Source organism: Agelaius phoeniceus, chromosome 8 (assembly GCF_051311805.1).
Source record: "Agelaius phoeniceus isolate bAgePho1 chromosome 8, bAgePho1.hap1, whole genome shotgun sequence".
Classification (NCBI taxonomy): domain Eukaryota; kingdom Metazoa; phylum Chordata; class Aves; order Passeriformes; family Icteridae; genus Agelaius; species Agelaius phoeniceus.
This window is the reverse complement of record NC_135272.1, coordinates 15,776,543-15,803,685: the sequence shown is the minus strand read 5'-3', so window position 1 is coordinate 15,803,685 and position 27,143 is coordinate 15,776,543. Positions and strand designations below refer to the sequence as shown.

The following is a 27,143-nucleotide window of genomic DNA, read 5'->3' as shown; positions in this document are numbered from 1 at the left end:
CTTCTTGTGACCTTTAATGTCCCTTGTAAGTGCCACTTTGAGCTTCAGCTTTTCTATCATTATCCATACATGCCACATCAATGCCATGGACAGCTCACCTTGGAGCCTGTTTTTGCCTCAATCCCCTGTATGTTGATTTTTTTTTTCTGCTTCAGAGATCTCTGTGCAGTCTCTGATAAGATAAGTCAGTCTAGGTAAATGTGATTTTCCTCCTGAAGATGAGAACTGAGCAATCTTGTGCTTGCAGGATTCTGTACTTCAAGATCTATAAGCTTTTCTGGACTCCTGTTTTCCTAAATAAGTGGAAGTCTGTTCCCCTAAGGTGTAGCATTTGTACTCTGGTATTTGCTTTTTTCTCTCTTCTGAATCAAGGAGTGCATTAGCACATGGCTGCCACAGCCAGGCTGCCACTGATTTCCACAAGCCACTTTCTCCTTGTTTGTGAAGGGCAGATGGGCTGGGGGTGGCACAGACTAGCCTGTCCAGGACCTGGATCAGGAATTAGTCTCCACCTTCCCCTAGAAATCCCTATCACTTGCACCCCAACATCTTGCCTTTGCAGGCAAGTCTTCCAGAAAAACTGGTTCTGGCTAGAGACTGCCTTAAGCTGTTCAAAGGAGACTCCATTACTTGCTCTTTCTGCTCAGGCACTCAGGACACACACCCCAGACTCATTTCCAAGCAAGTGCATGGAGAAGAAAGTAGGAATAGACAAGGCCAAATATGCTTTGTGTGCTGATAATCAAATTAACTGTCAGCTTTAATTCTTGTCTCAGTATGCCACCAAAGCCAGCCTGTTTTCAGGCCACAATTGTTAATAAAATAACAGTGAGATCAGGATAGAATAGATAAAATATAAGCACAACCCTTTGTCTGCATAAAATGTAAATACATTTACAAAACTAGATCTAATGTGGATAATAGGCAAAGACAACCATCCAGTAATAAAAACAAGAACAAATTCCAAGACAGAACATTGGCTAAGCTGCAAACAATGCACAGCAAAATGGGAAACACCAGGAAAAGTTGAGCTCAAGTCAGTAGATTGGTTGAGGGCTCTGTCATTGCCACAGCTGGGCTCTCTCATGTCATTTCCTTTTACCCAAACAACGACAATTCTGTGTAAGGAGAAAAAAAGGGGAAAAGGCATCAACACCAATCCTGACAGACCCCAGGGGCTCCTCAGAGCAGTGAACAGGAAATTTCACCAGAACTGCCTCCTACAGCCCATGCCCCATGTCTTTGGCAGCAAGCACTTACACTGACACGTAGGATATGGAATCACTCCATCCAGGCACTTGGTGCTGAATTTCTTGCTCTGGGAAACCGGCCGGAAGCCGGGCTTGCACTCAAACACAATAGGGTCCCCTGAGCCATAGTGAGGGCTTGACTCCCTGGGTGACTGCAACTGAATGTTTTTCTCTTCCATAATGCTCTTGTCCAGAAAACAGTTGTCTGCAGAAAAAGAATTCTGTTATTTGCCTGTAGATCTCACACTGGACAACTCATGCTCTGTTGGCACCCCCTGTGAGTGCCCCAAGTACCCTTTCCCCAGCTCAGGTGTGCTGGGCAATGACTTCCTGGGTGCACTGCCCCTCTATTCCTGCAGCTCCCACACCCTGGCTCACAGCCAGAAAAGCCAAGGGCTTTCTGCTTCCCTTCAGCACTAAAAATGCATCAACAGAGCAGCAAAGGCAAAGAGGGGATGACTTACTTCCCAGTGTGCAGAATGGGTAGTTCAACGTCCCCTCCACACACTGGACTCTGAAGTCGGGACTACTTGGATGTTCCAAATATCCCCATTTACACTGGAATTCAATAAAGTCACCCGATGTGGAGTACAGCTTGGCTTGGTGACGCCATTTCAGCTCAATATTGTTTCTGTCCATATCTTCCTTTGATGCTGTACAGGCCACTTGAAAAAGTCAAGAGAAGAGTGTCAATACTTCATACAGACACACCACATGCTTTGCCCCTAGAGCCTACAGAAGTCCTTCACATCAAAAACGCTTCCAAGTGTACTCTGACCCTCTGTTACTTGCAACAGAAAAGACATTCACATCCAAGCTAAAGGAAAGAAAAAAGCCTTGGGAGAAGCCTTGTCACACTGTCAGTCACACAGGGCAAGAATGAAGCACAGGTGGGGAAGACACCAAACACCAATGAACTTCCCTATATATATTTTTGAGAGATCCCTCCTTCCCTTCTGCTTTGTACTTCTCTAAATTTGTTTTCTCATCACGGAGGCACCCCTGGCTTTCCCCAGCACTGCCACTCATTCAGACCCATTCTCCTGGCTCACTGCCTGCTGGGTGGAGCCATGACCCCAGCCCACAAGCCGAATTTTAGCAGAAACTCCTTTGAGACAAAAGGAGGACTCACTGCCATTCTTCCCTGCCAGCATTTTGGTCCCAGCACCAGTGCTGTCCTCAGGGTCTCAGAAGAAGACAAGAGGAGCAATCACACAGCCTTTGGCCACCCAGCACATGCTTCAACCTACCTAGGCAAACTGGGGGGTCTGTCCACTGCCCATTGCGACAGGTGATTCTTGGAGATCCTTTCAGGATATAGAAATTTGGGCATTTGTACTCCACAGTATCACCTTCTTTATATTCTGGCAAGGGGAAGAGAAGAAGCTCTCCACTTTGAATAGCTGGAGGTGTGCCACATCTCCCAGGTCGTCCTGAAAGAAATTTCCCAATCAGAGAGGAAGTTCAACTGCAGAGAAGGTCTGGTCAATTATACCACCCACACTATGTTGGGTGGAGAAGTGGAGTAAAGCAGAGAGAGAACCAAACAGCTGCCAGGAGCAAGAGTTTCTCATTTCTCCAAAGTTCAGGCTCACAACTGCCAGCTCACTCCCTCTGAGCACAGCTTAAGTGCTTGCAGTTGTCTGCAGGATTTCATCTTGTCCTGCATAAGGTGTGGCACTTGGCCCTCTTGAGTGAAGCCACCTGAGTCCCTCGGCTTGGTAAATTCATCCCATCTGAACAGAGACCTGGGGAATGGCCTGCCTTGTCCTGAGTGTGCCAGAGCCATGGCAGCTGTGCACAATGAGGGCACTGAGATGCTAAATGACAATGAGGCAGCTTCATGATGCTATCGCTGACAGGAGGCTGGATGGAGAGAGAGGGAGACAGAGAGAAGTTACCTTTGCATGTTGGCAGCTCTGTCCAGGTCCCATTTTTGCACACTACAGTAGAAGGCCCAGTCATCTTAAAATTTTTCCAGCACTGATACTTTGCACTCTCTCCAGGCATATACTTGGACTTTCTAATACCATCAATGGTACCACCAGCAATTTCTAGAGGAGGATCACATCTCACATCTGAAAAGAGACACAGCTGCAGTCACCTTTCCAGTTATTAACATGTTCATCTATACAACCACAAGTGAAAGGAATTAGCCTTGTTACAATTTCTGTACAGATTTTCTGCCTCAGGTGGGTCAGAGGAGTTCACCATAGGGAAAGCAATGAGGTGTGGCAGTGGCAGCAGAACACTGTTTGGGACTCTCAGGAGATGGCAGGGTCAATAAGAGTTTCTAGAGAAAGCCAGTGTTTCTGTACTTATGCACAAGAACCACACCAGCCTTGTCTTTCCCTGGAGAGCCCTGGCCTTCCTGGAAACCACAGGGGTAGCAGCCAAACTGATTCCCTGCTGAAGTGCAGAGCTCTGGAGAGCTGGCTGTGCTGCAGGAGTTTGTCAGCCTGTGCTGCTCAGGGCTGGGTAAGCACCAACAGCTCCACGGAGCTGTGCTCACCCTGCAGCCACAGATTGGGGTGGGGGACTCTGGAGCATTCCTGAATGTTCCTTGTCACAGGAATGATCTTTCCACTTCCATGGCCCTAGCAGATCTTACATGGGTTAGATCTGGGGCTCTGCTAGGCTCTGCATTGGCCAGAGTGGAGCACTGCAGAAGAAGAGCTGCTTCTCTGTCCTACTGCTGCTTCCATTCAGCTACCAATACAAGAGAGAAGCCCTTAGATGTCTGTCCACTGAAAGTCACTGAAGTGGTGGGCGCTGGGGAAATACCAACAGCATACAGGAGAATGACAGAGCAGCATGACAGAGCAGGCCCTGCTGCTTCAGGAACATTTTTGCTATTGATGAAAATATTCCCAGGATCTCTAGAAGCATCAAGTTTAATTAAATTTCTGTGCAAGGAAGCAATAGCAAGTTCAAAGCTGGGGTAGCCAAAGAAAACAAGTAAAAAAGGCAAAGTCTTTGGAGTATTTCAATAGAGAAGTGGTTGCCTCTACGCTAACAGGCAAGGTGAAAGTACAGATTCCTACCTCTGCAAACTGGGGCTTCTGACCATTGGCCATTTGAACAAAGGATGTAATTTGCACCCGTCATCTGAAAGTTGCTTTCACACTGATAGTGCACCCTGGCCCCGGGCAGGTACCTCTCCTGAGGAGCGTCTGCCATGCGCGCGTCCGGGATCTCCGGCGCAGCTTCACAGCTGACATCTGCAGAGAGAGGATTTGTGGTGAGAGACACAAAACCACACAGCATTCCAGAGCTCCTGGTGTGCATTGAGTAATGCACACCATTTTCTAAAGGTAGAAAAAGAAGGTTTATTCTGATATATTATATGGTTTATTCTGAAATGCTTCAGCACCCAGTATTGTTTGCTTACAGAAACTAAAAAGAGAGGTCACAGAGATCAGCCAGCTGTGCTGCACAGCATCGTGTGCCACTAGTTTGGAGAGTGACACAATTTATTTACTATTTGAAATTTGAAGGTGCTTGTCAGCAACTGACATGCTAGTGATGTGAAAATAAGATCCATTGCCCCAGAGTTATCTACTCCTTTGCAGCCAGGATGCTGCAGGATTCCTCCCTAATGTCTGCCTGCTTGACTTCAAGAGAGCCAGGATTCAGCTACCAGCTCCAGCCCATGGGGAGGTGATTGCTTTGCTGATCTACCCTGCTTGTTGCTTTCCAGAAGCCAGAAAAATAGGTGTGGTAGCAGCCCATTCAAAGCAAGTCACCTGTTGGCTCTATTGGCCTGACTCACCTGCATGCCCAAGTAAAAATTATCTTAATTCACAACATGAAATGCTAAGAAGGATCATGGATTACTTAGAAGTAGAACCTATACCTCTACAGAAGGGTGAAGTGGAAGGTGATGTCCAATTTCCCTTCCTGCAGAAAATTTCAGGGGAACCAACAATCTGGAACCCTGGATCACACTGGTAGCGAACTGTTTCACCAGGCTCATAAGATTCTTTCTTTCTGCCTTCAAACTGAGCATTGGCAACTTTTGGAACACTTCCGCATGGCATTTCTGAAAAGATAACAGAAATCTGCTGTGTGTGATATACATTGAAGAAGTGTACTTACTGCATCAAACAGGTGCTTTAGAGAGCTATTTCTAACATCAGCACAGTCACCTGCTAACAGTGGATCATATAATTATAATTAGTTAATAAATGTATAAAAGGTAGCATACAGAAGATTAAAGAAATCATTCCCCCAAATATACAGACTTCAGCCGCTGAAACACTCCAATTCTGTTTCTAAACATGTCAGAAAGTTTTACTGGAGGCTTTTGTCCCTTGCTACCCTGACATGATTTCCAGCCCTGAGGCACCACAGCCACTTTTAGTCACCAGTGGACTCTGGAAAAGAGTTCCTTGGATCAGGAGGATATGCTTAGGACTCATCTGGGAGACATATGAACTGAGCAAAGACTACAAGAATATGAAGGAATATTTAAAAACTAAGCTGCATCAAGAAAGTCAGTTTTGCATCCAATCAGGATTGTTCTGAAGACATCCATAATGGAAGATTCCACAGCAAAATACGAAGTAGAAAAATACACTTTTACTGATCAACCTCCAGTTTAAAATTATTTCCACTTAATTGCTAAATGCACTTCAAAAAAAGTAATTTTTGATATTACCCAAACATGAAGGAGCTGCAGTCCAGTTTCCCATAAAGCAACTTCTCTCTGTTGGTCCATTTAACGTGTATCCAGAATGACAAACATACTTAAGTCTAGCACCAGCCAGATACATTGTTTTCCCTTCTCTTTCAATTCTTAAGTTTGGATTTTCAAGCCTGGGAGCATCAGCATATTCTACAGATTCTGGTGGCAAACATGGTGTTTCTAAAAAACACAGACAACACAGATAAAAAATAATGCAAGACAATCAATATTGCAACTGTAACTAAGTAATAATTTACAGAATTGAGGACATTATTTAAGGCCCCCAAGTCAAAACTGAGACTCTGTTAGGCAATATACTAAACAAAAAAATAAGCACACAGCTCTTGAGGGACTACCTGAAAATTGTATACGCCATCTCAGATAAGTCTGTGTAAATGAAAAACCTGCAGTTGTTTGCACCTTTTAGCAACTTACGTTCTACTGCTTTCCTGCAGTTCCCTGTCCATGGTAATCTTAGGTAAGTAACAGCAGCCTCTTGCCCATGATGACTGCAGATGAGTAACACAGATATCCATAACAAAATGACGGAAAAGAAATGTTCCAGTACTGACCAAGACAGTGAGGTGGTGATTGCCATTTCCCATCTATACAGGTTATGTCCTTCGTACCGACGAGCTGGAAACCGACGGGACATGAAAAAAATGCTTTACTCCCAATCCTGAAGTTTCTTCCTGCTGTTGTCTGCTGAGTACCAGGGACCTCAGGTGGAGGTGGGCACGCATTCTTCTCAGCTGAGGACACATATTCATGTTACAATAGAACAGAAAGTGTAGCAGCAGAGATTACAACACAAACAACTAAAACAACACTGGTGCTAGATAACTCCAATAGCTATCTCAAGCTTTAATTAATACTGTGATCATTTGGTTCTGCTTCAGAAACAGCAGAGCTGCCTTCAGCTGCTCATATGCTTACAGAGTCATAGAAAAGACAGTCACAGCTGTCTACACCAAGCTAAGATGGAGTTTCTTGTAGTCCCTCCTTTCTTTCTCACACAGCTGCCCACTCTTGTGTGGTTCTCCTGTTCCTCTCTATAATGAACTACTTTAGGAAAACTGAACCAACGTCTGGAGTTTTGTTTTTTCTTCAGACTAAGCTGATAGAGCTAAATGAGAAAGCTAAAAGAAAAGAGAAAAATAGGCTAAATTTTTTTCACTCCAAGAATGAAGGACTTTTTCTGCCAAAGGAAAAAAAAGAGAGAGAATGAGGTAGATCTAGAACAGAGATCTGAAGAGTCTTCCAGAGCTTGGTTTCTTGCTTCTAGTGGTTCCAGAAAACTGAGGAAGGGACAGTGATTGCCATACTTTTCCCACTTTCAGGCATCATTTCCCATAAATCTGGTATAGCCAAAGTGAGAAATGAGGTAATGGTTGTTTTACAATCACACTTTCTACAGACAATATCCTGTTCTGCCATGCATAAAGGCAGCCCTGAAGACATTGACCTCTGGTGTGCGTTACATATGGGCAGCCTCCTCTGGGTCTGGGCTTTTTCACTGGCCAAGTCAGCTTTTTTTCTCATAGTTTCACTAGAAAGCAGTTGGAAAAATGGAGGGAAAAAATAGACTAGAAAATCTTTAAAGGTTTAGAGGAAATAAAGGAACTTTGATTGGAGCTTGAGCTATGTGCTCTCTATTTTGCATTGGGGTAATTCTTTTGAAGAATTGTGCTTAAATTTATCACTGCATCTTTTCTCACATCAGAAGTGCCAGTGACAGCCATTCCAATTGTCAGAGTAGAGAGCATTAAGTCTGCCTTACTAAAGTGATGCATCTCTAAAACTAGTTACCTGCTCCAATGATGGCCACAACTACCCTTCAGCATATGATCAAGTAAACCTTTCTGTTTCAGCCTAGGGATACAGCAATGCTAAGAATCCTTAATAATGAGCATTTATCATGCCTGCATCAAAAGAAATGGTGCAAATGTAAGAACACACCTGGACATGCAATCTCTGGTGTCCATCTCCCAGACACACAAGTTGCCTGTTTAATATTTTTATCATTTAATGTACATGTATAATGTATAACTTTTTGGAAGTCAGTCTTCCTTTCTCTCGTGGAATACTGGCCAGAGTGCACCAGCGAAACATCCTCTGGAATTACACATCGAGGGAGTGCATCTGAAAAAAAACAAAAAGAGCTTAAAAAATAGATTTAGATCTGACAATATATACTGATGTTGATGTCATCATTTGTACAGAAGTTCCACGTGCACTTGAGGAAGAACTTTACTGGGGGGGGTGCTTGAGCAGGGAGGTTGGACCAGATGGCCCACTGTGGGCCCTTCCAACCTTACTCATTCTGTGACTCTGTGAGAAGAACTAATCCACATAAAAGTGGTTATGGTCGGACAAGCTTAACACATTGTGGCTATTAACATTACTTTTAATTTCTTTCAATAATTGACTTTAACCACTGGGCAAATGTCTATTTCTTTCCCTTTACAAAACTGTATGTGCAGTCTTTCCAGGATGAAGGACTTGCTTCCATTTAAAAGGAGTAAATTAAAACCACTCAGTTTTGATGCATTAAACTCTAGCATGTCTGGCTACATACTGATGGCTGAAGTCCATTTTGTAGTCAAATTTTGTATACAACTCTATTACACTCACATAGGAAATATTATGGAAACAGATTACCAGCACAAACAGGTAAAGGCTTCCATTCTCCATTAACACATTTTATTTTCATTTCCTCAGGATTGTCAGAGCCTGGTTTACATCTACAAGTTACTTCATCCCCATGTGAATACTGGGCCTTGTCTGCCTCTGCCTGATGCAGAACAACATTCGGGATAGAGGAAGGTGAGTCACAGGGCATTTTGTCTTCTGTTGAAAAGAGAAAAAGTATTCCACAATATTACAGGAATCACATATCAATAGCTGAAAAAAACTTAAAATAACTATATTTGCATTTGGTGAACCAAACCTACACCCACTAATTGTAGCAACTAAATTTCAACACAGCTGGGGTATGTATATCTTTTAGCCAGTTTGCTAAATTGCTTTCCTGTCTTTTCCCTTCTTTTTCCAACACTGGCATGATCCACAGGTAGTTCCAGTTCAGAGTACAGAGTAAGGAAAACTTCAATTAATTCAAGTCACCTGAATCACTGACTCTGATCAGTCAAAATTATAATTGATCATACACCTGCACATTGATAATGTTTCAGTTAAAATTATTACAAGAACTGAAAACCATTGTAAGGTCTCTTACAGGACTGTAGATCTGTCACCTCTCCATGAGAACTGCAGTTCTGCTATGGCAGTAGTGACAGCACAAGTTAATGGCTTGTCATGCAATTTTATCTTATTATTTTATTACTTTGAACAGAAAATTACATCTGCTAATACATATTTTTAATTGTGAAAATATCTATGAGGTAATAGCCTGCAGAGAATTACAGACTTCTCAGAAGTAAGAGCTGTGTAGCTTACCAATGCAAGACGGAGGAGATGACCACTGTCCATCAATGCATTCTATTTCCTTTGATCCAACCAACTTAAATTCGCTGTTACATTCATATTGCTTTCTGGCCCCATGCTGGTACTGTTCCACAGAGCCATCAACAATTCTTCCACTGGGAATTTCAGGGGGAGCTCCACAGCCTTTGACACTCTCTGAAATCAAGAGATAAGTCTATGCTCTGAACTCAGTACTTTCACCATAATTATATCTTAAGTACAACATAAACCATATTGAATCTATCAGTTAAAGTGAAGGAAAATCAGAGGAACAGGTTAAACAGGTGATCAATTTATGCCTTTCAATGTCTGGATTTGGGCTGGGTTGAAGATCACAAACAGATACATGTGACCAGGCTCACTCTTGTCTCTCACGTCCATGCACTTCCAATGCCTGCTCTGAGAAAAATATTTGATAAAACCTACCCTTTATAAGGGAAAAGTAAAAAAAGTGTTACAAGAATGGTAACTTCAGTATTCTTAAAAGAAAAAAAGAAAATTGAAAATTCTGCAAGGAATAAACTTTGTCCTAAAAATCACCCAGCAAAAAAAAAAACCAAAACAAACCCAAAACAAATACCACCACAACAACAACAAACACACACAAAACAAAACAAACAAACCCAAACAAAACCCTCCCTACACACTGTATATTAAAGGAATTCACTTTTGATGCAGTAAGTGGAACTCCTAATAAGGGAGATTAAAATCTTCCTGAGCTACAGAGCCAAATATATGAAACAGACTTGCTTTTAAATGCAAAAGAGTGTGAGCAAAAAGAAGGACAATAGAGTAAAAGTCACCAAAAAAGTGATTGACTGGGAAGAAAGGGAGGTCCCTTTTTTCTTTTAAGCTTTGTGAAAGCTGATGCACCTCATGAGAGGGCTCAGCACCAGCACAAGAAGCTCTTCTCAGATGCCAGGAAGTTGTGTATTAAGTTAAGAACACTAAGTAAAGGGATATATATTTTTCCTTCTGTATGAATGTACTCATCCTACTATATGAAACTAAGAATTTCATGGGAAAATCCTTCACTGGGTTTCTTTTTTTTTTTTGGGTCCAGCTCTGTGTCACCTCCAAAACCATTTTTTCCTTCAATTTTATGTGATCAGAAAAAAAAAGAGCACAGGATGCATTGTCTGATAAGTATCAATATTAGGCAATGGCAAAACTAGGACCTTTGGAATACAGTAAGAGAGGACGCTACTCAAATTAATCATTGCCATACTGCACATTATTTATGAAGTTGTGAACAATTTTTCAAACATTAAGGTCAATAACCTGATTAATATTTTGTGCAAGCCATTTACCAGCTCAGTTTCAGTATTGCAGAATTACCTTTACACACTGGTGGTCGTGGAAACCATCCAAAGTGGTAGCACTGAGTAGAGGCAGGTCCCACCCTTATGTAGTTTTTTGCACAGGTAAATGTCACAACAGCTCCACTGCGGTATTTGCCCCATTTGGGAGAGAATTTCCCATTTGTCAATGGCAGCAGCACACATTCAATTTCTGTGGAGAAAAAATATTTTGATATATAGTGGACAACCTACAGAAAGTACATGAAACGCCACTGGTTAGAACAAAACCAAAGGAAGGCTTAAAGAATAAAAGGTTCACAGAGTGTATACAGAGAATGACACTGATTAGCAAACACAAAAATATTCACCACGACACTCGGGTTCTGGACTCCATTCTCCATTTTCGCCACATGTTGTGATATCAGTTGGTATGTTATTTGTAGTCCTATATCCCTCCAAACATGAATACTCAATTGTATCTTCAGGCAGGAACACAGTTTTGTTTGTATGATGAATCAAAATGTTCTCTGGTGCTCTACATGATTCTGTAGAATAAAACAAAGTTAGTGTATTTAGTTATCCAGAAACACTGCCCTTTGGAAGCATCATCCCTGTAGGTATATTTGAAACATCAATAATTCTACATTGTCTGAATATTATTGTAGAATATGCAGCATTTTCACATATTATCTATTGTATTAATCTTCCAGAATTTGTCCAGAAATTTTTTGTCCAGAAATTCAAATAATTGAATCTAAGGAAGAAATATTTACCCTAAAAATTACTTGTCCAGAAGTAATTTTTAGGGTAAATATTTCTTCCTTAGATTCAATTATTTCCTTTAGCTACATGTTATTATCATAAATATTAGTTTAGGTGTCACAGCTAATGGTTTGTACTGCTGTTCCCATGGTCAGTTGTGAGTCAGAAGAAAGCCACAAAATCCTAGGTAAAGACAGTCTGAAATAAAAGGACAAGATAAAATAGTAGCTAAAGTTGGTCAATATTATGACCAACATATAACAATACAAGATTAAATCTCCAACTGTACTACACCTTCCTCAGGAGAGGAAGGAACTTTGAAATAATGAATCCTATTTGTCTCTAGTTTTGTCACATTTAAATAAAGTTCTTGGTGGAATGCCTTAGTTCACAGATGTTGCTCCATAAACTGGGAGTAAATTTGGGCAAATGTACCTTGTATCAGGGAAGAACCACTGAAGAGGTCAGTGATTACCATTAACTCAGCGCTAAAGAGATCGGAAAAGATCCTTTACCTTTTCTCTCTATTTCTTGGAGCCTGAGAGAGGTTAATCTCTGGAGAGTCAGCCCTCTGAGTGTCCCTCTGCCCATTAAGAAACCTCTACATGTCAAAGTGACAAATCTCTGAGGCCAGAGAACATCAGAGAATACCATGTCCGCAGGACACACTCGTGACAGGGAGCTCTGAAACATTTAGCTACTCACTGATGCACTTTGGAGGTGGAGTCCAGCCACCCTCTTTGCACTGCGTGTGTCCTGAGTTTGGTCCTTCTGGAGTCACAAACCCATCGTGACATACATACTGGATCTTCTCATTTAAATTGAATGTTGTCCTACGTGAGTTCAAATAGCCATTCTCAAAAACGATATTCTGGCACTTTTCTGAAAGAGAGAGACAAGATTTCTTCCAAGTAAAGCACTGCCAAGCTACATGCATAAAAATCAGAGCAGAAGGATGACAAGAGAAGCAGCAGTAGCATTTAGAAAATTGTTTAATACATGGTCAACTAAATAAATTTTTAATTCCATACATTGTTAATACATAATACTTAATATGTTATTTAAATGAATGGAAGTCTTGGTTGGATGTTTCAGACCTATATTCTGAGAGAAAACTTCTGTAGTATGTTAAATCATTCTATGAAGGAGAGTCTTCATTTTCAGAAATTACTGCTACAGCAAATAGTTTTAGCTAGAAACTTCACCAAAATGCAAGCACACTCACTTTTACGGGTACATCGGGGAGGAGGTACCCAGCCATTCCTTGTGCATGTGACCTCATCATGCTGAGCCTGGAAGTCGGAGTGGCAGGTATATCTGACTCTGTCACCTTCTGTGAAATAACTTCTCGTGCCATATAGGAAAGAACCGCCCTCCAGCCGTCCGGTGGAACATATTTCTAAAGGAGGAAGGAAAGTACATTTCACCGCAGAAATTTCCACAGCAAGAACTGAGGGAAATTAATCCTTAAGTGTTACTAAAAAACAGGCTCCAAACACCTTTCTGTAGCCTTGTGTCACAAAAAGACATTTGTGTGCAAATCTGAATGAAAGTGTGCTTTGTTTCAGTGCCTTGTGATTAATGGACCACAAGATCAGAACTGTAAGTCACTACATAAAGTAATAAGAGGTGGCCTAGTAACCAAAAATCTCTTACTCATTGTTCACAAGCAAGCTTGGTTCACTTCAGTGCTTCTCACATTGGTTTGCTCTGGTACGTCTCTAAAATGTTGGTGTATGCCCAGAGTGAACTCCAGCATTTGCCTCCAGAAGATTTTATCATTCTGTGGAAGTGTAGCAGCCTCTCAAGCCAGCTCTAGAGATTTTAGCAACAGCTTAGCTTGCTGACTCTAAGGCCTCCTGTCCCCAAGAGCCCAGACATGAGGCAGATGGCTGAAGAGATGTTATTCTGTGTTAGCTGAGTGCCTGCTCCTTTCCTCCAGGCAGGGCTCCTCTCATCTCCTGCACTGAGCACCACTCCACTGAGGACAACGAGGAAAGAGCAACCTTTTGTAATCCACTTTTTTTGTAATGCCCTACTAGCACGTAGGTACTTTGCTGTGACTGAAGATGTGTGAGAGGAGGCCTCATCTCTCTGCTTTAGATTAATTTTAAGTCCAATTTATCTTAAATCTGAGTCAGTGTATCTGGTTCTCTTGCTGTTACCATGATCCATTTCACCTTATTGCAAAAGTGTGACACCTTTTAGGCTCTAAAAATTTAGTTTTCCAAAGGGATCAGGCAATGCTTCTCAGAGAGGATGAAGACTAAGTGCCAAAGTGCCCAAGCCACAGAAGGGAGAATATATTTACTTAGAGTAGAAACTGTTTGTGTGTGCAGCTGTCATGCAGATGAAAGTATATACTTTCATATTACCAGAAGCCAGAGAAGAGGAAGGTTTACTATATATTTCTTAGTCTTATGAATATTTTCAGGAGTAAACAATTTCCAAAATCCAAAAGCATAATTTCCGAGTGTCCCCAGGTGACATTTTGTGCTCTGCAGATACGAAGACAGTTTGGGTGCAGTTCCAGGGATCACCTAAAGCAGTTTGACTTTCAGCAACTGTTTTGTCAGAACAAGTTCTGCTGCACTGATCTTTGATAATTAACCCAGAATTGAGTATATAGTGGAAATGTACTCACTCAGACATTTTGGCTCTGGAAACCAGCCCCTTTCAGTACAGGTAATTCGAGCCCAGTAATTTCCAGTGGGGGCTAAATAGCCACTGAGACAGGAGTATATTATAGTCTGTCCAAATCTCATTGGAAAGTAGGAGTTTCTATAGTACTCATACGTATCAGATAATTTTCCATTTTCTATAGGTGGGTATTCACACGGTTTCCCTTGAAACAGAATGAAACAGCAACAATATCAACACATGCACAATAAAAAGCTCAGGACACAACTCAGATTCAGATTAATCATCTGAGTATTTTCAGAAATGGACAGAACCAGGACTGCACACCCTGGAAGATGGTAAGGAGTGCAGGAACAACCACACTCTGCTCCTGGGGTCTTTGCCTACAGCTGTGTTACTTCCCTCAGTTCCATTGCAACCAGCAGAAATCCAGCCAGCACTCTCTGCAGACTCCTAAGGGTGATTTGTGGGACCAAAGGTTAGTATTCATTGTACAGTGAGATGGCCCTGTAGAGGGTCTTGATTAAATTTACTATTCTGACCATAAAGGGAGCAGAGTCATCTGGCTCAGATATAGAAACTGAACTGTGAACTCTTAACATTAAGATGACTCCTGCCACTTCCATTTATGACTTTTGTGCTCCTGCACCAAAAGCTCTTCCTGACTCTTTTCATTTTTATTTTAAAGCTGCAGCACTTTAATTTTCTTCTCTTGGTTCCACAAAAGAACTGACACTTTCCAGGGAAAAGTCCAGGATAGAAGGAGGAGATTCTCAGAAACTTCCATTCAAGTTTACCCAGGCTCCTCCCAAAATGTTCTGACCAAGAGCCTACATGCCAGGGCAGAGCAGACCATTCAATAATGAGTCAGGTGGGCTCAGAATGACACCTGAATTTCAGAACACGATTGATAAGAGAAAACATTAACTCAGACACTAAAAGAACATGTTTCAGAAATAGCTCTAATCATCTTATCCAAAGGTTCCTTTACAAGACTGATTTCACCAGAGGCTTCTCTCACATTTGAAGTTTTATTTTCAGTGACCAAAGATGAAAGAGTGTTAAATTTTGAAACTGCCTGCCAATTTATATATATATATATATATATATTTATACTGTGCCTACTGGGCAAAACTAGCATTGCAGTTATGGGAAGTTTAACCCAAGAAAGATCTCATCAACCATCAAGAATACCTTGCTTTGTTATCTGACAGGCTATAAAACAGATAAAATCCTGTGACTGTCCATAACATCAAATTACAAGTAAAAATCTAGAGCTGTGATACTAGAAGGAAAGCTATCTTCCAATCATTACCTGTGGTTTGGCTACTTTAAACTCCCCATGTCCTCTAACCCTGACTGGGATGCTATTCCTGGGATGCTATTAAGGTGGAGCACAAACCTTCCTGACAGTGAGTTGACTATAGCCCATTTTAACAGATTTGCAAATACAGTAAGAGGTAATATGTGTGTTAATAAACACAATGTAAATCTGGATTACACCATTGTTTTTACAGGTGATTTTTCCAAACCATCAAATTAAGCTTTACAGTACAAAGAAAAAAATAAGCAGCTATCATATATGACTCCTCAAATTTTGCTCTTAATTTATTTTCTCTGAGATACTTCCAACAATTCCACGTTGTAACTTTATTGAAGAGAGCTACTTACGGACACAAGCTGGTTCAGGCACCCAGCCATTCTTGGTGCATTCAGCTGTGCTGCTGCCAGTTATTGCTTTAAAATGATACCCATCATCACATGCTACTGTGATTGTATTACCCACTATGTACTTGTCTTTTTGAGGGCTAAAGTTCCCAGAGGAAATTACTGGAGGAGAGCATACAATTTCTAAATAAAAACAGAAAAAAAAAAAGAATATGTTTAAATTTATTGCATAAGTTCTTGTTTTCATAATATATTGGCCATAACTGTATAAAATTGTTATAAAAGGTGTTTCTTAGAAATGTGTGGTTCTGTAAGAGAAGAGTGACAGCTGTTACTGATGTCATGTTAATTAGAATATTAAAATTTAATTGCAAAGAGAATGGTTAGAGAAAGAACTAGAAGCTATCAAACCAAACCTAATTTTTTCCTTTAGATCTGCAGCTGGGTTTTGCTGGGCTTTTTTATAGACACTGTCCCAAAGGAGGGCAGTTTCACTGGCAGGTCCTAAATGCAGAAACAATTATACTTGACTAGAAACTGATAAACTGATCATTCAGAGGTTGTGTGATTAAGATTAGTGTCCTTCACTGACACTGGAAGTATTTCAACAACTGAAAAAGGTCAAGAATATTACTCTAAAAAACTCAAGATACCTTCATGCTCAGAGAAGTCAGGCCAACAGATTTATAATCCAGAGCCTGTCTTTTGGGGGTTTTGTGTCTTCTTCTAGTTCAGAAAATATCACCAGCACCCTGAGGGCTGGGAGGGGATGACTGTAAGGTTGGTGCTGCTGTGGTGTGAGAGTGGGTGAATCAGTTTTCATGCATGCCCTGTTGAATCCTCTAGGTCCAGAGATAAACCCAGTAGGATCCAGAACCACTGTCTGAGCACACCCCCGGTACCAGAGCCCAGCATGTGAGTGCCCAGAAGAATGTTTTGTTTGGCACTCCTCAAAAGCAGTATGTTGTCAAACTGTTGGCAATGCATATTAATTAATGACATTACTAATCTTGAATCAGAAGGGTCAAAAGCTGAGTGGGCTCCAAGACTGACAACAAGTCTTTAGTTCTAAAGGAGTCTTTCTGGAAGAGGTCCCAGGCAGGTGGGTGGTGCATAAAATCCTATCATGTTGCCCTGTTGCCAACATTTTTTTTCCCATTTTCTTCAAGATTTTGGCAATTTCTTGAAGAAAATTCAAGGCACTGATAAATTCTCCAAAATTTCATCAAACTGTTTCAGTTGGGATATGACATGCATATTCAGAGATTTAAATACAGCCTTTAAGTGCTGTAATTGAAGTAAAATCCATGACCCAGAGAGCTGATGTCAAACAGGACTAGCCTCAAGAATTATGGATTTGTCACATGAACTGCTCAGAAGGCATTTGAGCGTTAAAAAACAATAGGGACCTTTAGTATTGTAAATATATTAATTTGAAGAGATTCACAAGATTCTGGTTTTGCTAATGCTCTTCATGGAAAACTCTTATCCAGTTCTTTGGTCCCCTCAGCACTTAATCCTTCCAGTCTTCATGGATATTGCATGTGGATGGATTATTTTGTCATGAATGAATTTATTAATCTCTAAAATTACTTCCAAACCCAACTAAAGTGCAAAACTACTTTAGGGAAGACTGACCAGTGCAATAGGGAGATGGATTCCATCCTGATGCAGTGCACAGTGCCTCTGCTTTGCTCCCATATTTGTATCCTTCTTCACAGAAAAACTGCATTATCTCATTTTCCTTGTAAGTCTTCCTTGGAGAACGGACATATCCATGAGGGATCTCTGGCACATCACAGTTAATTTCTGAAATTGAAACAGACAAAAATTCACATATTTTAATTTTTATTTGCTAAGAATAAATTTCTATTACAATAAAATTTAGGTTGTTTTTTTGTTTTGGTTTGGGTTTTTGGAGTTTTTTTGGGGGGGCGGGGTGTAGGGGGGTTAATTTGAATTCACAAAAACTTTTGCATTTGGAAGCTGTTTGGAACTTATTTGAGCATTTATTTATATTAGTATCCAATACTATTATATTCCTCTTTCTTATCCTACTTTTTCATATATGCACTGGAGATTGTTTACAGACAAACCAAGCTTAGTTGCTGTGAGATAAAGTGAAAACTTTGTGGCTTCTCATATGGTAACCATGATTTAGGAGTCTGTGAGAACAAAGCATCTTAATGACACAGTAAATAGTGTCCTTTTACCTTTGCACTGAGGCACATTGCTACTCCATTCTCCATTAGCAGAGCAAACAATTTCTTTAGCTCCAACAAGCTTGTATTTTGCATTACATTCAAAATTTACAACCTGGCCAAAGGAATATTCTTGTCCTAGCTCAAATGCACCAGTCATAATTATCCTTCCATTTTCAGGTTCTTGTACAGGTAAACACTTTATCACTGGAAAAAAAAAAAAAAAAACAACAACAAAAAAAAAAAAAAAAACCAAGGAAAGGGAAAAAAAAGTAATTTTGAGGTCTAGTCTGTAAAATAAGGTGACACACAAAAAAGTTAAAATACAGAAAAATCATTGTAATTTCCTTAAACATATAAAAAATATCCAATCTATGTAGTCGGTACCATTTGCAGCAAGTGTAATATGAAGTCCTAAGCAAAAAGAGTGACATAGGAAGAAGCTTTTAGACCCTCTCTCATTATCCTCTTCTCTGCCCTTGAAAGCTAAGACAGAGCATCCACTGAATTAGATGATCTCACCCAACCTAAATTGTCCTAGGATGGTTAGCTGAGCCTTGACTGACACCATTAAAATTTGCCAAAATTGGTTGACTTTGCTTAGAGTTGTGCCAAACTGAGTTTTCTATGGACAGTTTGCTCTCTGAAACGGTGCTGAATTACACACTGACTACAACAATGTCTAGTTATTAACTAAAATTGTAATTCAGTTCAGTTATTACCAAAAATTCTCATTAAGGATATCAGAGCAATTATATTACTAAAGTAAACAAACACAGTGACAGACATTAATTAGAGCTCTTGTACCTCCCAATTATGTACCTGCAGAAAAAAAAAGAATTAACTTATATCATCAGATATATGTTATTAAGGGGGGAAATGACTATCAAAGCTCATTCTTAGATGCTTCCATGGATATCACTGAGCAGGTACAAAAGTGGATTCTGTTTTGTTTACCAAAGCTACTTCTCTCTGACATTTGCCATTAAAAGTCATCTGCCTTTTCCATGAGCTCATATTCTGTCTCATGGGTTCTTCACATTTAGGGCACTCTACAAATTCTTTCTTTCTTTAATTCAGTAAAAACTCAACCATGACAGAAATAACTTAGGAGGACTTTGAAACTGAAGTATCTTGGTGAGCCATGACAAAAAATGTTGGAAACTCTTGCTCCATATGGTGCAGAGAGACCTCAATACCTAAGAGTGAGTGCCCTCAAAATCCAGTAAACTAAATGCAAAGTATCGAAATCCACAGAATTATTAAACCACAGAGAACAAGCTGTAGTCAAGATATCTACTTTAATTTGTTCTTAGAGACCCTTTCCTGTCATCAGATGCTTAACCCAAACAAAAATGTCACTGCTGCCCACATATGTTAAAATAAAGCAGTTAAAAAAGATCCCTGTGAAGAGCAGGAACCTTATTTTCATGATCATACAGGCTTGAAACTGGTGAAAAGGTTTCTAAAACCATAACCTGAGCCATCCAGTCTATTAAGTCTTGATGTCTGTGTCCCCCTTGCTCTCACTCTTGCTTACTGAATGTCTTCCCCATTAGTATGCTAACAGGGAGACCTTAACAAAATCTTAATGCTTAGGATGCTCACAAGGATGGAGGAGGAAAGTAGCTAAAAAACACACATGCCTTCACACTGGTTTGAAACTCATCATTCCAAATGTCATTTGCAACCATGTTCTGCAGGCAGCTACTCTGTCAGGGCTTTTGGGTGAGGCAGAGCTTCAAGCCTCACAGGCAAGCCTGTCTGGAAGTGACAGGACTCCACTTTGGGAAGGGTTTTTGACAAAAGCTCATTGGACTAAAAGAGTTGAGAAGTCACTGTAAGAGCTTCTCTGCTGCCTAACTTGACTTTAAACATAGGTGAATTAATACTAGTAAAGCAATCATGGACTATTTTAGATAGTATCAGACAGATAAAAAGACAATTTAATAGATAATTTAATGTCAAACTCCATTTACCTTCACAGTGAGGGATGTCATTGCTCCATCCATCTGCCTGACACTCACGGTAATTCCTTTGGCTGAGCATCTGGTATCTTACCAAATAAAAAGCAAAAAATGCTAAAATGCACTTTCATTATGTGACAGAAACAACAGTGCTGCTGTTTTTGAAGCAGAGGAAGATGGCTTCAGGTGTTCCAGCATAGAATAACCAAAATGTGACAGCACTGAGTAGTTTTTTACCTGCATTTGCCCTATGTGCTGTCTTTTAATTGCATATGGAAAAAATATCAAATCAAATCAGAGAGTAGGAAGGAATAAGGAAGAAGTCTTCATTACAGAGATAGCAAGATTTGGCATAACAAATGCACTCAGAGGAAGGACAGCTACTCTGAAAAGACAGTGAGGAACTGAAGGGATTAAGGAGAATATTGATTTTTGGAACTCTCTTTGTGCAACTCGGGCTAGATTCCAGTAACATAACAATTGCAAAAGCATGGCTAAAGCACTGTACCAAAGCTGATTTGCTTTTCAGGAGGAAAATACCCAGACACAGGCACAATACCATGTATTCAACTTGCTGCAGTTTTCACTGGAGAAGACAAAGAATTTCTTTCAAGCATTTAGTGAAGACACGTGAGTCTGCCAGAAATATCTTCCTTCAAACATTTCTTACAACATGTAAGCACGCATTAAATATTAATAAACTGTATTAGAGAGAACAAATGTATAACTGACAGTATAATTAACAACTTATGTTAATCCCTATACATTGAATTAAATGAGTATTACCCATCATTACATCTGTACTCAACTCTGGCACCAAAAACAAATTCAGTTCCACTGGTAAGTTCAAAGAAACCAAAGTCAGTGTCTCCAGGATGTCCACAGGGCTTATCTGGTTGGAAAAAAAAAAAGGGAAAAAGCCTTACTTACACCCTACATAGGAAGGTGAAAATGAGAAAGACAGCATTTTTCCAGTGATTAGTAGTGAGTATGGTCTTTAGGGGTTTCAAAAATTCAGAAATGTTCAGCATAAGTTTGATTAACATCTCTTTTTTATCACTATTTTAATAGTTTTCAATGATAACATACTAGAGTATGCTTATTTAAAAAAAAAAAAACAACCCAAAATAACTAATCTACCTACAACAAACCCCAAACCACAAATTAGCATGCTTTATTCTTTTAAAAAGGCTGAACTCATATTCAGTTTTATGACAAATTTATGGCAATTTTCATACAATTTGTGACATAATCTGCACCAAAGCCTCCTGTAGAGAAACCATTCATGATCAGAAATGAAATTTCCTGAATTCTGTTGGGGACTGTGCTGAGTGAAGTGAGGTGACCAAAGACACAGGAATTATTTTGGTCCTTAGTGCCTGCTGCTCAAAGCTCCCCACGGGACTTTCCTTATGGCCTGGCCCTAGCTCTTTGCTTTGGATTCCCAAAAGAGTGGAAAAGATGAACACTCTCACTCATCCTCTTCTAATCTCATAACATGGACTGCAAAATAAACTGCATAGCTGAAACCTATTACCTCTTCTCAGCAGAAATCTTTCCTGATTCTTGTCAAGCAAGGCAATTTAATTATTGGGGCCTATAAACATCCCCCATTTTTATCAACGAAGACGTGTTTGAGCAGGCCCTAAAGCTGCTGCAGTGGGATTCAGAGGAAATGGCAGCTCCTGATCAGTGTTTGTGTCCCTGTCCTGCCAAGGGACCCCCAGGCTGAGCAGAGCATCCCCTCCTCTCTCCCCACAGGTGCCAGTGGCAGCCCTGCTCACTGGGTGGCAGCATTTGCTAAAACATGCTGCAAACCAAATTCTGGATGGGCTCTGTTCACTCACCAGTTACACAAAGAAATCTGAACACTGAGACAGAGACTCAGTCAAAAATGTAAAAAAAGCTATTAGTGACTTAATAATTCTTACTCACGGTGTGTATTAATCTCTCTCTGAACACCCAGGACTTGCATTCTCAAATCCAATATTTATATGGCACTAGTAAAAATGTTGTATGTTAGATACACAATCATAACCCCTTGTTTCTAAAATTCCTTTGTGTTTAAAGCTCATTTATTACAGAAAAGAAGTATCTACTCACTAATGATAACAAACTTAAATTTCTTCAGTAATGAATTCTGTATGAGAGTGTGAGATACTTGAAAACTCTCAGCACAGTATGCTAGAGATAATAAATAGCAGCTCTCATCCTAATTGTGAATTACAGCTTAAAAGAAAAGGCAGGGAAAAATAATTTCCCACTTGCAAGAAATGATATCTTTCACAGAAATAGTTGAATAAGCTGTCTCTTGACTCACATTCAGAAGGCAGGTTTGTGCTTTATCCTGCTTAGACTAAAAAGTTTTGAAAGCAAGCTTCTAAGAACTTAATAATTGATTTTAATAATGTAAATTGGGTTAGTAAGGCTGGTCTGGAATAAGATCTTCTGTAAAGAAAAAAAAATAAATCCTTCGATCTGGAGAAAAGGAACTTAAAAGAAGTTCCCTTATGCACACATCCTTTTTAAGATGATATTTTAAAGGGTGCAGAAACAAGTAATTTATGAGTAAAGGTACAATTTCACATTGACATCACTGGCAAGGAATATGGTCTGCCAGATCAAATGTCTGCAGCTGTTTTGCACAAATACTTACTTCTGCATTCTGTCCCTGGACTCAGCTCCTGCCACACTCCATTGTGGCACCGAAACCCAACTCGTCCAACTTTTACATATCCAGGCCGACAATTGTATATTGCTTGGGTCCCATGGGGATAGGGAGGCTTGTCCCAGCTTTTAGTAGGCACTTCTTTTACCCTCCTAGGAGGAGGTCCGTCACAAGCTAGAAATTTTAGATAAAAACATTGGTGACTGAAGTACATGCTACAAACACCAAAACAATCTTGCAATAGGAAATGTAGCAAGAAATCCTGGGGCCATTTGTGATGAGTGTTTGCTATTGAATCAGCCCAAAATATGGAAGTGACAAGGATCCACATTTTGTAGGAATGTGACTAGACATTTAGAAGGACACAGGAATAGCCAGGTGCCAAGGAACCACCCAGGACAGTGATGGTTCATGAAATAGATTTTACTTACACAGCCTGTGAGGAGATCTGAGACACCTCCTGCCCTTCCATCTGCAGCAGCTGCTCCAGGCCTGTCCTTCCACTGCCACAGAGAACAACTCTGGGCACTCTGCAGTCTCCTTTCAAACTGTTTTCTTCTCCACCCACCACCACCTTTACTGACATTATTTCACACGTCATTTGATTACGTTCTGCCGAACCTTCTCTCACCTTTACATTGCCTAAACTTTCTCTCCAGGCTCAGATCACCTGTTATTCCAAAACTTATTTCCTCTTGTTCCTTACTTACAAGTTCCTTGTTCCTTACTTACAAGTTCCTTGTTCCTTGTTATAATTAATTCTGGGTATTTACTCTGACCTTTAGCTTCCAAGCATAGTTTGGGGAGTGGATGGTGGTGTCTGGTATTTCTTATTAGCTCAATATTATACAGTCCTTGCCCAAAAGCTCCTTTCTGAGCCTCCTTCAGTGCACATGAAATGTACAGCCATGCCCATATGAGCCACAACAAATGAATCTGAATTTATTTTATTAAGAAGTTCCCCAACAGCTTGAGAATGAGCAAAGTCAGATGAAAGAGGAAAGAAGCAAACGTTGGGAAACTGTTAATGAAAAATTAAATTATTTTGTCAAGAAATAATTGCCCTAATTTCAGTGACTAATTTTCAAGGCTTGGGTGACTGAAATGTACACATTTTGGAAGCTGAAGCTTCACCCAGAGTAACGGTCTCTGAACAGCCTAGCTAATTAAATGTAATGAATTTTTGTTTTCCATCTGAACATGAAAGGTGAGCATTCATCAGGAATAAATAAAACAAGCCCTGAGGAATAAAGCCTTGGAAAAGGAATGAAATCTCTGTATAGAAAGTAAATGGGAGAAGAAATGTCCACCAGGGAAGGAAATCCTTTGGTGAGTAGATGCATAACTCGGCAGAGACCTGGCACAGGCGTCCTCTCCCCAGCTCAGCTGTAAGTTCATGGGTTTGAGAAAGCAGCAGGGTCCTCACTGAAGCCTTCCTGTGGGTTACCCAGCTGCTGCCTGGAAATAGGACTGGGGGAAAAAAATCTTTGGGATCTTTCCTCGTGTGAGGGATGTGGAGTTAAAGCTCACTGAACTGCACTGCAGAGATGACACCACACATTAAGCAGCTGATGTGGAAGACGGTGTTTTTTATCTGCTCACTTCATGTTAGAAATCCCAAAGTGTGGAAAGTGAGTTTTACTTGAGTTTACAAAGACCCACCCTTGAGAACTCATTTGCTGTATTTCAGTCAGGGGAGTACCGACCAAATTAGAGGCATAATTTTATACAATAGTTTTAAAAATGGAAAAAAAGAGATTTGTTGCAAAGAGAAAAACACATAATTTAAAACTGTATAATTTGAAAATAATGGTAATTTTGAGCTTTAGTAACTTTAGCTTGGCTGTTTCAAGTAGCCAGAAGAATTAGACAAGCTTTGACAATACTGCTGATGTGCTAAAGGAAGAGTGTGCCCACACCCATTTTTTCCATTTACTTTGATAAATATTCTCCCTCTTATGAATGATTACATCTGAATAAAAATTATTGTTTCTGTGCACTAGAGGGTACTAGTTTACTCTAAATAACGTAGGAGAGGCTTTTTTTAGCAAGAAAAGACAGACTCAAATTCTAAGAACATTTTTTGCAAAATGTAGGAATAAGCAAAATGAACAGGAATCCTCTAGCTGGTTCTTTCAAATGTGTTAAAAATTGTTAGTTTACCCAAAAAGTTCTTTTCAATGGCCAGAAAAAGAATGTTTCTAACTCCACATATTTCTAATTATACCTTGTTTGAATTAGCACTTTCAGTTTGCAAGCTGAGAGTACGCACTGAAATCCATAATTTAAAAAACAGGTTATTGAGTACAGTGAGAGCTTCTCTACTCCTCCCTCTGAATTATATCATATATTTGTTGCCTGCTGAGCAGAATGCAGCCTCTTAACTCTTCCTTGCTTATATTAAACCCCCCTGCCCCCAGTGAAAGATAATCTCCTTAGTCTCTTCACCATTACTAAGATTTGCTGGGTCTTGCTGGGTTTTATCTCAACTCTTCCCCACTCCTGCCCTGATGTTAAACTATGTGTGACCATCAAGTGTCAGAGTATGTGTATGTGTGTGTATGCAGTTTCTTAGGGTCTTGAGGTGAAGAAATCTGCTGGCAGGTTGTACTTCAAACTTATATTAATTCCACCATGCACTCACCAATACCAGAGGGGTTTATTTCTATATTCAAAAGCATGCACAGAATGGATACCTCCAAATTCCTTACTGACAGACAGGAGAGCTGGAATTACTCATTCAGTATTTACATGTGACTTGACCTCAGTTAGAAATAGCTCAAGCTGCCTTTTTGCCAACAATATGCTGTAGCAGCTTCTACAAAGTACAAGCACAATTACAAATCCAGGTGCAAGTGGCTTCCAGTCCTTGTGTAAAACCCAGCTCTCAGAAGACTTTCCACAACTCTCACAGACTTTCAGCATGAAGCTTAAACAAGAATCCTGCATAACCCATGGTAATAGTTGGGTAAGTTCAATTTTGCTGCATTAATATTTCTTTCCAATCCCCCTGCCCTAAAGAAAGCATTTTGAAAACAAAGTGAAAATTCAGGCAAACTTTAGTTTCAAATTCCAGGACTTTTCTGCACTTCTTTGCAAACAAATGAGACTATTAGTTGCTTTGAGGTAATAATTATTTATATTTAGTTAAGATAGGACATTTCTTTAATTTTCTGCTTTTTCAGTTTTTCAAAGTAAAATCCACTGGATCTTTTTGATTAATAAGGTCTTCATAACTTTCAACTGAAATGAAAACCAGCCTGAACTGAGCAAAGACATACCAGCTCAAAACCACACAGCACTCTCTGCATAACACTCTATGCCAAGAAACTCAGACATAAAGCAAACAAATTAAATAACTAAGGATAAAAAATATAAAAACAAATGAAGAAAAATACACTGAAGAGAGAAACAGAAAACATCAGATGTTTCTGAAAAGATACATAGAATACTAGCTACCTCTTCAAACATGAAAAAAGCATACCTGTATATATTTATCTCCTTTCCTAGACTAAAACCAGTCAGTCAATAGATATATTAGAAGTTTTTCAGTCAATGTAGTAATCATTCATCCTCCTCAGATCATCTTACAGGTTATTCCAGACAGAAAAAAAATATTCTATAAATGTGCACTTCTACTTTAATCTACCAGTTGCTTCCTGGTTTTAGATACTAGAAAAAATAGCAAAGATAATTAACAGAAAATCAGTTGTCTGGCTCCTATTTATAGTGACATAAAGCATTTGAAAAGTTGGGCAACAGATTATTAACAGCAAAATAAATAGGTGAAAAAAAATCCTATGACAGGACACTAAATACTAAAGGTACTAAAAGCTGCCAGAAGAAATGTCAATTATTGTCAGAAGTTAATGAAAAAAACCTACAAAGCCTTTGCATATTGCTTTAGTTACCCTCTTCACATACACTCTAAGAGAGCAGTTAAAGCTTACCTCTTTGAGCAGCACAGTGCATCCAACACAAGAGCAGAGCTGCATAGCCCAGGAACGACATTCTAGAGATTCAAACCCTCAGCAAACACATCCAGTATTGTGGCCTACTTTTTTTCATTGCTTTGTGCTATTTCCACTGCTTTTTTACTTAACTGGTCCATGGACTGACCTTGCAAAACATTTATACTCCGATTTCAGCAGTCACTTCCCCTAAACCTCTTGCAACACACAAGTGTTTCTTTTTTTTTTTTACCCCCCTCTCTGAACCTTGCTAAATGAATAAACAAATGCCTGGCAATTTAGGTCGACACACTCCTTTCCCTGTGGTCTGCTTATTTTTACATTGCACTTTTTTTTTTTCCCACATTTATCCCTTTCATGATCATATAAGGTTATGTCTTTTTATATCTAAAAGTTGTACAAATAAATTATTTTGCAATTCCTTGTGTGTTATATGCTTAGTTAGAAAACAAATTCGTGTGAATTGTGTGTAAAAATGAACTTCTCTACATATACAATTCCAAATATAGGTTGCAAACAATCAAAATAAAAAGGCAAAAGTA

General features: G+C 39.8%; 1 protein-coding gene across 1 annotated transcript; it reads right to left on the bottom strand.

The window, feature by feature from the left end:
• Positions 1-722: 722 nt before the first annotated feature.
• Positions 723-26,776, bottom strand: CFH (complement factor H). Its single transcript, XM_054638259.2, has 24 exons — positions 26,581-26,776; positions 22,619-22,804; positions 20,749-20,854; positions 19,975-20,051; positions 18,008-18,202; positions 17,433-17,603; positions 15,798-15,977; positions 14,131-14,331; positions 12,712-12,885; positions 12,192-12,368; positions 11,093-11,269; positions 10,762-10,935; positions 9,397-9,579; positions 8,599-8,787; positions 7,897-8,079; positions 6,510-6,689; positions 5,911-6,117; positions 5,107-5,292; positions 4,295-4,471; positions 3,152-3,328; positions 2,501-2,683; positions 1,715-1,915; positions 1,261-1,455; positions 723-1,118 (listed from the first exon to the last, which is right to left on the bottom strand). Coding segments are annotated over exons 1-24 (3,942 nt in total). The 5' UTR covers positions 26,642-26,776; the 3' UTR covers positions 723-1,116.
• Between the last annotated feature and the right edge of the window lie 367 nt (positions 26,777-27,143).

Coding starts and splice junctions, on each gene's coding strand:
- CFH (XM_054638259.2), bottom strand. CDS start 26,641: ATGTCGTTCCTGGGCTATGCAGCTCTGCTCTTGTGTTGGATGCACTGT. Junction 17,604..18,007: donor CAATGTGCCTCAGTGCAAAG/GTAAAAGGACAC, acceptor TTTCAATTTCAG/AAATTAACTGTGATGTGCCA. Junction 9,580..10,761: donor ACGACCACCAGTGTGTAAAG/GTAATTCTGCAA, acceptor TCTTGATTTCAG/AGAGTGTCAAAGGCTGTGGA.